This window comes from Pelodiscus sinensis, chromosome 3 (assembly GCF_049634645.1).
Source record: "Pelodiscus sinensis isolate JC-2024 chromosome 3, ASM4963464v1, whole genome shotgun sequence".
Classification (NCBI taxonomy): Eukaryota; Metazoa; Chordata; order Testudines; family Trionychidae; genus Pelodiscus; species Pelodiscus sinensis.
The window spans coordinates 46262971-46278259 of record NC_134713.1 but is presented as its reverse complement, the minus strand read 5'-3'; the positions used below and the strand labels follow the sequence as shown (position 1 = coordinate 46278259).

The 15289-nt window shown below is 40.4% G+C and overlaps 1 protein-coding gene across 4 annotated transcripts in view; it reads right to left on the bottom strand.

The window, feature by feature from the left end:
• Positions 1-2627: 2627 nt before the first annotated feature.
• The window catches only part of LOC102461237 (isoaspartyl peptidase/L-asparaginase-like), a 258474-nt gene continuing 245812 nt past the window's right edge, over positions 2628-15289 (bottom strand). For 3 of the 4 annotated variants that reach the window (XM_075923679.1, XM_075923680.1, XM_006126295.4), the window contains one exon: positions 2628-7362. In XM_075923679.1, the coding sequence (XP_075779794.1) occupies positions 7148-7362 (215 nt within the window). In that variant the 3' untranslated portion in view covers positions 2628-7147. Of the gene's footprint in view, positions 7363-14255; positions 14840-15289 lie in introns of those variants that run through there. The other variant, XM_075923682.1, reaches the window with a different exon arrangement.

Genomic DNA, 15289 nt, shown 5'->3' with positions numbered 1-15289 from the left:
TAATTTCTTGCGCAAGAAAGCCTGATGGCTAAAATGGCCATTGGAGCTCTCTTGCGCAAAAGCGCATCTAGGCTGGCACGGATGCATTTGCACAAAAGACATCTTTTGCGCAAATGCATCCATACCAATCTAGACGCTCTTTTGCAGAAATACTTTTAACGTAAAAACTTTTCCGTTAAAAGTATTTCCGCAAAATCATGCCAGTCTACACGCAGCCCGAAGGTTTCATGGGGGAGACCAATATCTCTCAAATTGCAGGTCCTGATCCAAAGACAATATGCAGGAGGACCACAAGGTTATTTTAAAAGGATTGTGGCATTGCACTCATAGTTCTGCATTGCCTTCAGAGCTGGCATGTGGATGTGGATGTGGTCCTGTCTTGAAGACTTTGCAGGTTAAATAAGAGAAAGCGGCAGCTGCTGACTGAGGACCCAGGTCTTTATTAGCAGGACAAAAGTAAGGATAGCAATGCCATACGATGCCATCCTTCCTTTTGTGATGCTGCTGCTGATGGCAGCTCTCATTTCAGAGCTGGGCTCCCTGCCCGCAGCGACTGCTCTCCAGTGACCCAGCTCTGAAGGCACCATCATCACCAGCAACACCGCAGAAGTCCAGTAATAGTACCACAACTCTCCTTACCATAATGTTGTTACCCCCCTCTCCCCTCACACAACTCTTTTGGGGTCAGGACTTCTACAATTATAACATTGTGAAATTTCAGATGTCAATAGCAGAAACAATGGAATTTACAAATTTTTAAATCCTCTCACTGTGAAATTGACCAAAGTGGACTGTGAATTTAGTAGAGCACTAATAACCTGTATTGATTTTAGACAGAATGAATAAACATTGGTTGTTCGACAGAAAACCTGTTTGTCAACTCCGCCATTTGAACAGATTTTTAGTATATACACATAACTCCTTACATAGTCATTGTACATACATTTCACGACACTATTAATGATTAATGTTACCTTGGCTCTGATACAGAGGCAGCAGTGTGGTGTAGCAGCAGTCCCTGTCTGTTGGGGTCCTTGCTCCCCACAAACAGAGGCTGCTGTGGGAGAAGAGGGGGAGGAAGGCTGCCCCGAAGCAAGCAGCTTTTGAAGCAACAGCCTCTGTCCGTGAGCCTGGGCAGAGGCAGCAAGGTGTGGGGGAGGAAATGCAAGTAGTTGACTAGATTAACCAATAAGCCTAGGTTTATCAGTTAATCATCTAGTCAACTACTCGTTCACATCCCTACCTATTACAGCATAATTGAATCTCCAAACATTTTGTAAAGTGGCTACCACAGTAATTTCTCTCTCCTAATATTGTCCACTTTCTACTTGTTCTGCATTATTCAGCTGAATTGTGACTCTTTGCGGCTCCAAGGACAATAAGCTGTGATTCACTAGATTCTGCATCTATTCTGTCCCTCTGTAAGTCTGACAGAAAACATTATAAATGTGGATGTGGTCCTGTCTTGAAGACTTTGCAGGTTAAATAACAGAGGCTTCTCTGTAGCTCATGGCAATTGTTCATGTGAGTATTTGTTTCTTTGTTTACCAGCATTCACAAAAGTGATTGATAGTTCATTCTCAGCCCAAACCCATCAGTACTTCCAGGAACTACTGTTATGTTCCTAGCAAGGTCATACACAAGAGGGTGCATTAAATCCTCCACACTAATTCTAATGCTACTAATCAGATATCAAACATTGTGTATCAATATTAACATTCAATTTGGTTTACTAAACAAAGATCATCCTAGAAATGTTTTGACTGTTTTTTCCAATTTGACATCTTGCCAGCATCAAATTGTAAAAAGTAAAAATATGAATGGATGAGGTTCTGTGTTTGTAGCCTTTCAAATTCTTGGGATCAAATTTACTCAGTTTACAAATAAAAGAATTGTTGAAACTGCCAGCCTTTACAACTCCAGCTGCGAATTTCAAATGAAAGTGTGTTCTTCCTGGCTCTTGCAGTATCTCAAATAATTATGTTTCTATAAGCCAAAACCTGCTATCAGTTACACCTGTGATCTTGATTTTTCATTAATGAAAAAACACAAGACAAAATGAAGACAGAAACCAACCCTCTAATTGGAACTTAAACATTCATCCTGCAAGTGATGCATGAACCACAGGGGAATCCATCTCCATTTTCAATAGGTGAATGGGTTCTGCAGGGGTAACTAGTAAGTATAATTGGATGCTGTTTACAATTCTAACAGATAAGTGGGAATGTATGTTGATGAGTGTAACTAACATGTCTAAGAATTCAGCCCTAGATAAGTAGAAAAATGATAATAAAGGAAGCAGTGTTTTACATGTGCACTAAGTTTCCTTTTTTTTTTAAGGACTAGAAATGATTGTGAACTGCTGGATTTCAAACTCCAGAAAGGTGTAGAAGTTCAAATGAACTTTTCAATTCTTGCTCAGCTGTAGTTAGGACAGATTTCTTTTTTATTTTGGGGGAAAATGAATATGGTTTTAATTTTTTAAATAGATACTATACTATACTGAAATAGTTATAGCAGAAAAGATGTAAAATAAAAACACAAAAGCTAAACAGCCAAATACAGAAATATGAAATACAAAGTAGCATACCTTCAAAATACTAAACATGTTGCAGAATCTAGGAAAGTTTTTATTTATATGGTGAAATTATTTATTTTTATATCTGTTTATAGTAACAGAAAAATAACAAATATACAACACAGATCTATTCAATATATATTGTACAAGTTGTGCTGTTGTCTGCCACCTTAGCTCTGCCCATCACCTCAAAGCACTCTGCTGTCTTGAAGGTGCCTCTGGACTGAGTCTTAGAAGAATCAGTGTTATACAGAAGATGGAGAGAATGGGCAGGAAGAGAGGGGGAGAAATAGCTACAACACATCAGGTATCAGAAGCAGTGCAATTTTGGTACTGTTGCTAAGGTTTAAGGGTAATTTCAAAAGAAGGATTTTCTTTCAAAGTAACCTCGTCTAGACTGCATTTCTTTTTTCAAAATAGGGTATTTCAAAATAGCGCTCCGATGCAATTATGCAAATGAAGCATGGGAAATTCAAACCCACACTTCATTTGCAATTTCGTTCTTCTGTATTTGCATTCCTCTCTCGAAAGAGGAATGCAGTGTAGACATACCCTAAGAGTGAGACACAAACAAGGGTGCTTTTGCCATTAGACTCTGGGTTTGGTCTTGCAAGACAAGCCTCAGAGGAGACTTGAAATTGTGATAGATAAACCCCAACTCCTCACTTGGTCAATCTTGCCTACCCAGTAGACTGATTTGACCATGACAGACTGGTAGCTATACAATCCACAGGATGTGTGTGTGTGTATGCTGCTTTTCATGTTGTACTTTCAATAAATGCGGAGTATTGCCTTGGTCCCCTAAAAAAGATACTGTGTGCATCTTTTCACAAGGGGTAACCCTAATTCTGAAATAGTAATTTTGAAACAACATTAGTGTGGATGCTCAGGTGCTACTTATTTGAATTTATTGGCCTCCAGGAGGCCTCCTGAAGTTCCTAAGAGTGCTTCCTGGAGTTCTAAGTCTGTGGTAGCACATCCACATTAACTGAGCCTGCTTCAGGCTAATTTTGATGCTTTCTCATTGTGAGTACACACGAATTCGAATTTGTTAAATTGGGAGTTCTTACATCAAATGTAGCCATTTTGAAATAATTTCCTAGTTTAGACATGGCCTGATTGAATTGGCCTTGTTAGCACTGGCCTTCCACATGGTAATGTAACACTCCCATCTTTTTATATACGTAAATATATCCCTTCCAAACCAAAGTTTCATATCATGAATCTGATGTAGTGGGCTCCTGTCAATGAAAGCTTATACCCAAATAAATTTCTTAGTCTTCTAGGTGCCAGAGGATTCCTTGTTGTTTTTCTATTATTTATGCCTCTTAATTTATTTCACTCTGCCGTTAACTTATTTTTAAAATTGTATTAACATGTTTAATTTTGCAAAATGTTTTAGGAAAAAGTTTTTATAAAATGTGAGCACAACATGAAGTTGTGTTATGTGTCTTTGTTGTACACAGCCAGTGTCCTCACCCTTCAATTGCTTGCCTCCTCTATATCTTTGAAGTTGCTGTTGCTAAAATAAAACATCACAAACTCAATTTGTGTTTGCTACTGTCCAAGATTATTTGAATAACTCACCTCTATATTGCTGCAGCTGACATCAAAGATATTCAATTTAGGAAAAAAACTAAAGCACAAATGACAGCATCTGATTGCTAATTTATTTTTAGGTGATCCCAGACTGCATCAAAATGTATTTTTTATCATATCTGTCAGTGTTTATAGAAATATCTTTAGAGAGGTGAGCCAGAAGCATTAAGATATGGAAGCATTTCAAACTTGACAGGATGGAGGATCATAGAAGAAACTTGAATGCCACATAACATTTCTGTGGTCCAAAGTATTGAACATTTATGTAAAAGGGTGACTGCTCTCAGGAAAATAAAAAAAGATTACAAAACCAGTGAAGTACTGTTACAAAAATCTATACAATATACTTGTGAAAGTGCACCTCATTACTGGGTAAGATGGATAATTCTTCAGTGAAAAAAACACTGCAGTGCGGGTTGTGATGATATATAGATTGCACAGACTGAAGGGAAATTTTATGTGAGATGAATCCTTTGAACAAATCCAATGTCTGTGCTCTGCTCTCTCTCCCATGAAGGTTTGTTATAAGGAGGCATTGATGCAATTATATGTGTGAAGCTGATTTTTAAATGCTGAATTTTGTACATTATGTGGAACAGATTTTATTCCCACCTGGTTTTGATCGCTTGAAGAGAGCAATGCTGTTTTTAACAGAAAGCAGTTTGTTTTGGACTGTTTAATGGTAAGTGCATATTTCAGATTTGGGAGGAATTAATGAAAGGACCATAGAGGTGCTTTAACAAATAAAGCATTTCAAACTTTCAAATGTAGAAGAAAATAATGTCTATATCTTATTTTGGAAGGCATAATCCACTGCTTTCTGTATTCAGAACAATATATTAAAATATAATTGTGTGACTGTTCTTAAAACTTAGTTGGATAAACTTCACTGAAAGCTCAACTTTTCCATCACATTAAAATTTTCTAAAAATGAACAATAAATCAACAGATGATACATTTAGCAAGCAATGAAAAAATCACATGCATTTCAGATGGGTTATTTCAGGAAGTTAAGGCATGTCTATGTAACCCACACACCTAATGGGTGTGGTTTATTGTCCCATATAGCAGCACTTAGATCACTTACAGTGAGAGATAAGAATGAGTGAGCTCTACAGCTAAAGATGAGAGCCAGCTGGCTTTATAGCTTAAGCTTCAGCAACTCTTATACTGAGGTTCTAAGTTCAAATCCAATTTCAGGTGGGCAGACTTGAACCTCAGAATGGGTTATAGTTATGCTAGTAAATTATTTCAAAATAACTACATTCAACTTATTTCCCAATTTTACAAAATCAAAATAGCTTGTCCCCACTATGGGGAAGCCTCAAAATTAGTCCAAGCCAGGCTTCGTTAATGTGGATGCACTTCCCTCGGCTTAGAGCCTCAGGAAGCACTGGGAAGTAATTAGTTCAAATTACTCTGGGGAGAAGTTATTTCAAAACTGCAGCACTAAAGCATCCAGCTTAGTATTATTTTGAAATAACTATTTTGAAATTAGCATTATTCTCCGAGGAAAACAGGAGTACATATTTCAAAATAAGCAGCCTGTTATTTCAAAATAATTGGCTTGGTAGTGTGGATACTTTGCTCATAAATTCGACCTAAGGGGAGATATTTCAAAATAATGCCATAGTGTAGACCAGGGGTCTCCAAACTACGGCCCGCGGGCCGGATGCGGCCCGCGAGGCCCTCTCATCCGGCCCGTGGAGACCGTCCCTGGGGCGCCGCCAAACGGGCCCTTCTTGCCGCGGTGGGGGGGCCCTGTCAGGGGTGTGCGGCGTGTACTCACGCCGCGCCGGGGCAGGAGAAGCGGGCCGCTCCAATGACAAGCGGCCGCGCGGCAGCAAACGGCGCAGAGGCGGGGGTTAGCACGGGCGGCGTTCCCCCGCCCAGACTGACAGGGCAGCCGGCCAATCAGGGGGCAGGATGGGCGGTGGTGGTAACGCCCGCCCGGCGACGTGCGGGGGAACGTGAACCCCCGCGGGAACTTTAAAAAGGTGACCCCTGATTTAAATCGATATTAAATTCTTTCAGATCTCTCCTAAAACACCAGATCTAGTGCCTAAAATCAGCTTCTAGGTGAGGAAAAATGTTAATTTTTAATGCTTCATTTGTCCCTTGCTCCTTTTAAGTATTTTTCTCACTCTCTGGATTTCTTCTCGCTGGCTTGAAGGGTGAGTTTTCCCCAGTGCATTAATGCAGTGCCCCATAGCATGTGCCTGGCATGCTGCTAATTTGTTTTTGGAACAAGTACAGGCCAACAACTTGACGCACTTTCAGCAGTGCAAGGTCTTCATGGCTGAAGCAACAGCTGAGTTCCCCACGTCTGAAATATGTGAAGAACAATTTGAGAACAAACTTGTCCGATGATAATCTCAGGTCACTGTTGATGTTAGGGACAACAAATCTAAAGCCAGAAATGTCTGCTATTTTGGCATCCAGGAAACAATTTCACCATTCACACTAATACAGGTGTTCATGTGTAGTGTATCAATGTGTTATTAAATAATAACTGAATAAAATAATATTAAATAAATAATTAAAAACAACATCCATGTTTTGATTGTTTTTTATTTGGACCTCAAGTGTGTAGTCGGCCCCCGAACTGCTGTTTGATAGTTAATGCGGCCCTCGGGCTGAAAAGTTTGGAGACCCCTGGTGTAGACCAGGGTTAAGATATAGATGTTGTGATTGAAACATAGCAGTACCATACACATATTTTTTGTTTGTTCACTGCAGTTGATAATAAATTTTGCATGAAACATCACTTCCCTTCAGCATATTTTCAAAGTTCTGAAATAGCTAAATACAATACTTTTGGAAACCTATCTTTATTAAAGGCAATAAAGTCATGTTTTATTAATTTTGATGAATAAGTACTCCCAAGATGCCAGCTATATATTCCTTTAAAAAAAATCATGTAGCACAAACTATTAACATCAGTGTGAAAGTGCCCTCTATAAAAAAAGTTTATTTGAGGGGTTTAAGTATTTCTTGAATGGTTTCTCCTGGATTTAGGCCATATGTTAATATGCCTTCCTTTATTCCTGCCCATGCCATCCGCTTGGTGGTGAATCGTGCGGTCCATTCTCCGGTTTTGCTGATAACTATAACTCCACCCCGTCCATGGACTCTCTTCTCCATATAGTGAAGAGCAGAATCTGCAGCTTCCTCTGGAGTTTTACCTAGTGTCAGGACCACATCTGATTAGTTATTTATACATGCAATAACAAAAATATAAAGACCATTGGTAGTATATTTTAAACAGGGAAGAGGAATCTTTTTGGGTTAGAGCCACTGGCCAACAGAAAAGTCATTTGGGGAATCACACACAAGTGTGAAGGAGAAAAAGAAAAAAACCCACCTCACAGATATGCTCCTCAGCTAAGAAGTGGGGAGAAAAAGATACTCTCCTTACTCCATTCAAGTTCCAGAACAAGCCCCATGGGGCAGAGGAATGTCAAAGGGCGAGGAGGTGGGTAGGCACTAAGACTCAAGCCCAGAGCTTCATTAATTCTTCTGGGGGGTGTGGGACTAGTGGATTTTGAGGGGACCCCTAGGCTCTTGGGTGGGTCAAAAATAAGGGGTTCACTATGCAGGAAGGGTCTGCTGGGGAGCAGGCTGGGGCTGAGGGTGCGGGGTCTGGGCAGGAGAGAGGGTGTAGGAGTGGGCTGGAGGTGTGAGATCTGGGCAGGAGGGTATAGGGTCTCGATGAGGGATTATAGGAAGGGGCAAGGGATGGCGTGTCCACCTGACACAGCTTGCAGGGGGCACAGGTGCTCCATGTGGCTTTGTGTACTGCAGGGAAGTGCTCCCTGTAGGTATCACACCCTGCTGCTGCCATTGGCCATGATTCCCAGCCAATGGAAGCAATGGAAGGGCAGTGCCTGCTGGGATCAGGGTAGAGAGCTGCTTCCTCCCTCCTGACTCTGATTGAGCTCGCAAGGCACGGGGGACTCCCACCTTCCCAGAGCTGGGAGCTGGAATTCTAATCACAGAGCCTTCACACAGCTGGAACGCTGCTAATGGTTTGTGCCTCAGCTTCATGGGCCGTAAGTTCACCACTCCTGCTTCAAACTTTGACATTATTTATTTGCTTTCCTTTTACCTTCAAGAATAAAAGCACATTGAATAAGCCGCCTGAAAACATAGTGCGCAGAAAAGAATAATTTCATCAATTTGCTAGAAATAGATTTTGAGGGTGTTCATTTTTCATTTGGTCTGCAACATCTCACATGGAGAAAAACGCTTATCAAACAGATTTCTCCAAAATTCATGTTATGTACATGAAATATGATGTAGCAAAAATAAGTTAGCTCCAACTTCCGTTAGACTTCCTGTTTTTCCTTTCCTTTCCATTCTAACCCACACCCAGTGGTCTGAAACCCTCATTCTGTAGTTGTTTGACACTCCTGCTGAATTCAGTGAGAGCTCAACATAAATGAATGCATGCTCAAATAGGCATGTTTGTACATTATTCAGGGCAAAGAGCATTTTTTTATCTAATCTTGGAAAGGCCCAGCATGCTGCAACTAGTACTGCAAACATAACAGTGAATAATTAAGTTCTTAGTGTGTAAAATAATTAGGTAGTGTCAGAACAAGTCTGCAGCACCACCATAAACAAAGCATGGGGAATTTTAGCGGGCACCCCATTTTGTCTCACTTCCTTTGCTTTTCATCAATATTAAACCTCTCAGAAAAGCACAAACTCTTCAGAAAGCCTTAACTCTTCTTCAGTTTTACTGAAACAAGGGGCAAAATTGCTAGGACCAAACTCCCCTTGTACATTCATCACACATATACATAATACAGTTTACAGGTGTTTCGAGTAAACCAAGGAGATGAGATTGGCATAAAATATCCTAAAATAAGCCAAATAGCTTCCCAAATAGAGATTTTTTTTCTAATTGCTGCCCAAAAATAATTGACTCTGAATCCAATCCTTATCTGAGCAGATTTTCTGGAGAGGGATAGGAAGTGCTTGCTAGATTGCAGTGCCACCCTTAGCATTTGGAGTCAAGCACTCCCCTACCCCAATTCCCTAGATCTTTGCATATTGAAATTGTGGGCAGAGACATCAATGGTGAAGCTATTTCTTTCACCCCAATGTATCAGAGATCTCTTTTTGGGAATCCCCCTTTTTAGGCAACCTGAATGACTTGCAAAGCTACTGGGAAGATTTTAGCTCCTGGTTAAGAAAATCATAGACACGTTGAGTCCCACAAACTCAGTGGCTACGTCTAGACTGGCATGATTTTTCCGGAAATGCTTTTAACAGAAAAGTTTTCCATTAAAAGCATTTTCGGAACAGAGTGTCTAGATTGGCACGGACGCTTTTCCGCAAAAAAGCCCCGATCGCCATTTTTCCGATCAGGGCTTTTTTGCGGAAAACAAATCTGGGCTGTCTACACTGGCCCTTTTGCACAAAAGTTTTGCGCAAAAGGACTTTTGCCCGAACAGGAGCAGCATAGTATTTCTGCAAAAACACTGACAATTTTACATGCGATCGTCAGTGCTTTTGCTGAAATTCAAGCGGCCAGTGTAGACGGCTGGCAAGTTTTTCCGGAAAAGTGGCTCATTTTCCGGAAAAACTGGCCAGTCTAGACACAGCCAGTGGGTTTTCAGCAGTATGACAATAACATTTTTTGGATGGGCAGCCATGCCCCACCTTCCAGAAGACACATGTTAAGGGCTGGAGGTAGTGACCTTTTCATTGCAGTCCACTCAAAGATTCAAGACAGGATGAGCAAACATTGGGAGGTCTGATCCGGAGAGATGGGCTTAGTAGAGAACTAGCCAATTTAAACAGAGCACTACTGAGAAGGAGTTGGGGGATAGTTAATATATTGAGTAATATGCTCCTCACTAGAAGACATTAAAAGGAAGAGACAGCATGGAAGACTTTATGGGGTGGACTTTTGGAGTCTCCACAGCAGATAGGAGAAATATATCTAGGATAGTATGTGTTTCTAACCAGTTGGAAAACTAGAACATTGAATGATGCAACTGATGAGGAAAATCAGGCCTTTTAGAACTTCAATTTTGTTTCCTCACTATAGCATTCATCTGCTTTATGTGAGTTTTAATTCAGACCTCTCTTAGCATCTTTTTAAAAAAATACAACCTGTTCAATTTGCATTACAGTATGTCAATTGTGAGAAAATAATTACTTCAATGCTGAAGGCATTCACAGTGGCATGTCTTATAATGTTAACTTAAAGCTCATCTCTATAATGATTGCCAGAGGACAGGGATCCCTCATCCTGGATTCTTATTAGAGCCTTCATGCACACCAAGTGCTTTATTTACAGCATGCTTTATAAATATTTCCTGCAGCGTAAGGCTTTTCACCTATTTACCAGCTACCAAAGCACAGGATAGAAGGTGGGTAAGTCATACTGCTCTCTGCAATCTTCCACTCCTCTGGTCATTTCTCCCCTCACTCCTGCTTCTCTTTTAACTGTTTCCTGATGATAAACTGAGTAACCTAGATAATTTAATCACTGAGTATCTAAACTATCACCTCATCAAGTTATCACAGGTGGGGACACTTCCACAGTACACAGGGTGGTGAGTCAGCTTTAGGGTACTTATGTAACTGCCACTAGGTAGATTTGAACCTGGGAGCTCTGGGGCTGAGTATAGGAGCCTCTACCCTCTGAGCTAAAAGCCAGCTGGCTCCCAGCCCTTCTGCAGTGGGCTCTTGATCTTAACTGTTGCTGTGGTCTAGGTACCACTTGCATCGCTCAGTAACCACACTAAGGGTGTGTCTAGACTACATGCCTCCTTCGACGGAGGCATGTAGATTAGCCAGATCGGAAGAGGGAAATGAAGCCGCGATTAAAATAATCGCGGCTTCATTTAAATTTAAATGGCTGCCCCGATCTGCCGATCAGCTGTTTGTCGGCAGATCGGGGCAGTCTGGACGCGACGCGCCGACAAAGAAGCCTTTCTTCATCGGCACAGGTAAGCCTCGTGAAACCAGGTTTACCTGTGCCGATGAAGAAAGGCTTCTTTGTCGGCGCATCGCGTCCAGACTGCCCCGATCTGCCGACAAACAGCTGATCGGCAGATCGGGGCAGCCATTTAAATTTAAATGAAGCCGCGATTATTTTAATCGCGGCTTCATTTCCCTTTTCCGATCTGGCTAATCTACATGCCTCCGTCGAAGGAGGCATGTAGTCTAGACACACTCTAGGTGTGTGGGTTACACTTACACTGTGTCACAATGACCCCTCTCCCTCTATTCAGCATTTCTGTGTCTGTTATGTAGAGCACTGATGTAAATAAATAATTTCCCTGTGGGGATTAAAAGGTTTCAATCACTCCATCTGGAATGTTTAAAAGAAGACTGGAAACTGCATATACACAGGTTTATTCACTCTTCTGCCTCCTGACAAAATACAGTGTCTGGAGTCTGATGTATTTCTAGTACAGAATTATTCATTGTAATTTTAATCTTATTGGCATAAGTCATTATTAACCACTAGCAAAGTGTTGAAAAAAGAACTAAGATCAAATGGGGAGGGCGAGTCCTAGTAGAGTTACGATTTTATACAAGAGATCCAGAAAATTCTACAAGAACCAGTTCATGGAATTTCCATCCAATCTCCCTCTCAAGAACTAAGGAGCAGGGAGTGCAATCTATTCATCATGGATCTTTGGTGTCAACAAGGAAAAGAATTGCCCATCTTCTGGATGATATTGCCTCTGAGCTGATGCTATGGCTCTCAGTTTCTTGGCACAATAATCCCATATTTGGCTGAGTCTGTGCCTCTATGAAATCCACTGCAGCAATAGATTTCTTAGTTAAAACAAATAGAGCATTCTTTAAAAATAGCCAGGACACTGTAGCACTCAGTCTGGAAATTTAAATGCCATGGTAGAGTAAAGATGTACTTGCCCCTAGTTTCTACTACATGGCTACGTTACCTCAAAAACCAAAATGCTCAATTTGATTGCAAGGAATAAATCTGTGAATCATGAGTGTAAATCCACTGCACTGCTCCAAAGGGTATTCTTGAATTTGTAGCAAGGAATATTTTAGTATACATTCTCAATCTTCTGCTTGATTTATGCCATTCTTCTGAGCTGAAGAACAGATTACCAGTCTCCTGGCATACTCATCTCTTAGAAGGCAGCATCCTGCACATATAAATGCTGGCAAGCCATCTGTCAGTTCTTATAATGTGCAGATCTGATGCAATTTGAAATTCATAAAATCATTAATTGAAGATCAGGTGCACCCTAGATGGCAGAAAACTACCTGGGTATCTTCTTTCCTGCTCTGCGTTCATGGTACCTTATCTCAAGGCCCCCAAGTCAACTGTTCAGCTAAATCATATTCCATTTGAATAGCTGGCAGACAACGATGCAGAAAATATTAAATGAAAAATATAAACGTTGAACATTTAATCTGAAATTTTAAAGGTTAAAATCTCTAAAACCAAATGGGACTTTGTTTTAAATAAATAATTGATTTGCCTTTCCAGTGGAACCAATGACCACCTTGTGTGGCTGATGAGTTTAAAGACACCTGATAAAAAGACAACTGTCTAAAGATAACAGAATCCAAACTCTTATATGGGTATTTATGTTATGATGCTTTTAACAGTTAATTTCCATGTTCCTATTTGAACCAGAATCTTGAGATTTAGGTTTCTCCTTCCCTCATGAATATATATTTGAAACTTGATCCGATTTTGCCAGTGATTACCCAAGGTTATTCATTATTATTAAAGGGTTTCTAGCTTGCATGTGCCTCTGCAAGGGGACTGGTCTCTGTCTACTTGTCCTGTTGGGAGAGGCCCTGAGTTTGGAGATAAGAAGATCATCTGAGGTCACCACTCTTCTGTTTATCAGAAGGTAGCCAACAAAATTTCCATAAAGGTATTTATCAGATTTACACTAGTGTAGCAGAGGGCAGAATTTGGCTCCGAGCTCTTCATTTGCATGGCTTCATTGGAGTCAAGCTATCAAGTTTTTCCTAGCTAGCCTCAGTCATGACAGAAAAGGGTACAAAAAGTAATGTGTGCTTTGGGTGTATAAAATGTATATACTTACCAGAAAACTGATTTATATTTAACTTATTTTTCAGCTATATTTCATGAACTATCTTCTGCCTCCACAATAACAAATGCAGACACCTTAGTCTCTGTTTGTGCACATGTCTTGTTCAGGTTTGTAAGTTAAAACAATCAAATTTGAAGCACTAAGGATTACCCTATTGCCTATGGATGAAGAATCCTTCTTTGAGCTTATCCTTGGGTACCAAAACATTATGGGGTAAGAATAAAGCTAAGCCTTGGTTTACACTTACCTCCATATAACTACGTCCCTGAGCGACATAGTGATATTGACCTAACACCTGGTATCGATAGTGCTATGTTGATGGGAGGGCTTTAACCATCAATATAGCTCAGGGAGACAGAATACCTATGACAATCAGAGAAACATTCCCATCAGTGTAGGCAGAGTCTGATAAATGCTACTGTGGCACAGGTGCATTGACATGCCCTGAGCAGGGTTGAACCTAAAGGTTCAATCTAGCTGGTGATATTTTGGAGACCAGATTTTTTCCACTCTTACTCAGATTGAGTAATACCTTAGGGTATGTCTACACTACCACCCTAGATCGAACTAGGGTGGTAATGTAGGCAACCGGAGTTGCAAATGAAGCCCGGGATTTGAATTTCCCGGGCTTCATTTGCATCTCAATGGGCGCCGCCATTTTTAAATGTCCACTAGTGCGGACTCTGTGCCGCACGGCTACATGCGGCACGGACTAGGTAGTTCGTACTAGGAAGTGAAACGAGGAGTAACAGTAGTTCGGAATAGGAAGCCTAGTCCGAACTACCTAGTCCATGCCGCGTGTAGCCGCGCGGCACGGAGTCCACACTAGCGGACATTTAAAAATGGCGGCGCCCGGCGAGATGCAAATGAAGCCCAGGAAATTCAAATCCCGGGCTTCATTTGCAACTCCGGTTGCCTACATTACCACCCTAGTTCGAACTAGGGTGGTAGTGTAGACATACCCTCACTCTGCAAGAAGCCCTATTGAAATCAATGGCAGAACATGGCCCTTTATTTTGAGGGCATTTTATATTTAGATTGTATTGTAAATTAGAAAGATTTTATCAGTTGTTTATAAAATGCATTCTTTTGTCTCCCTAGTAAACTTCATATGCAACAGTTGATGCTATTTTAAATAGTTTTACCTAAATGAAACACTTAATTTAGAGAAGTTGCTTTAGGCATAAGGAATTAAAATTGTCACTTTTATTTCCTTTAAGACAGACCTGCAAGGGAAAACATCAATTTTACAAGGCTGAAAGGATCACTAATTGTCAGATTGCATTAACTCTACTTTTTTAAATTCACAACAGTCTTTGTTAAAAAAAAATTCTCAGAGGGGGTATAACAAAAACCACAGGATTGTAATTGTCTGGAAATTGCAAAACTCACATCTCTAAGCTTGTCTCTTAATAAAGCAATTGAAGAGAAAACCTTGCCAAGGTTTATTTTTATAGGTATTTCTTTGGGAGTATCAAGCAGAACTAGTCTTCAGAATTGGACTAATTTTGGAAGCAGTTCAGCTGTAGCAACTCTGCTGCACATGTACTACTCAGTCATGTTTCTCCCCCTCTGAAAGCAAATTGCACTAAAAAAAGAAAATAATTTCAATTAAAATTGAGAATAATAAAGCTGTATAACAAATCTCCTCAAAGAACAATAGGTAAAACTGAGAGACTATTATTATTTTTACCTGTAGTTTTCTCTCTTATTGATTGGGACCCATGTATCTGGTCAGGCACTGTTAGGAATTATCTAGCAACAAATAATATCCTCTAACTTCCTGAGCACAAGGCAAGAAAATATAAATATATGAACAATTGCTCAGATATAAGGATCTAGAAAGGACTCACAAAGGTCCTGAGTCCGCAATGAATTCCAGTTGGGCACATTCTGTCTGCTTAGTGCTCTTTGTAAAACTGGGACATAATATAAAGAACAGTGGTACAGACTTGCTTTCAAAACTAACCGAGGATCTAGATTTTCAATGGCTTTGTATTCATGGAGCAACATAGAGCAATTGGAGTATACTGGTAAG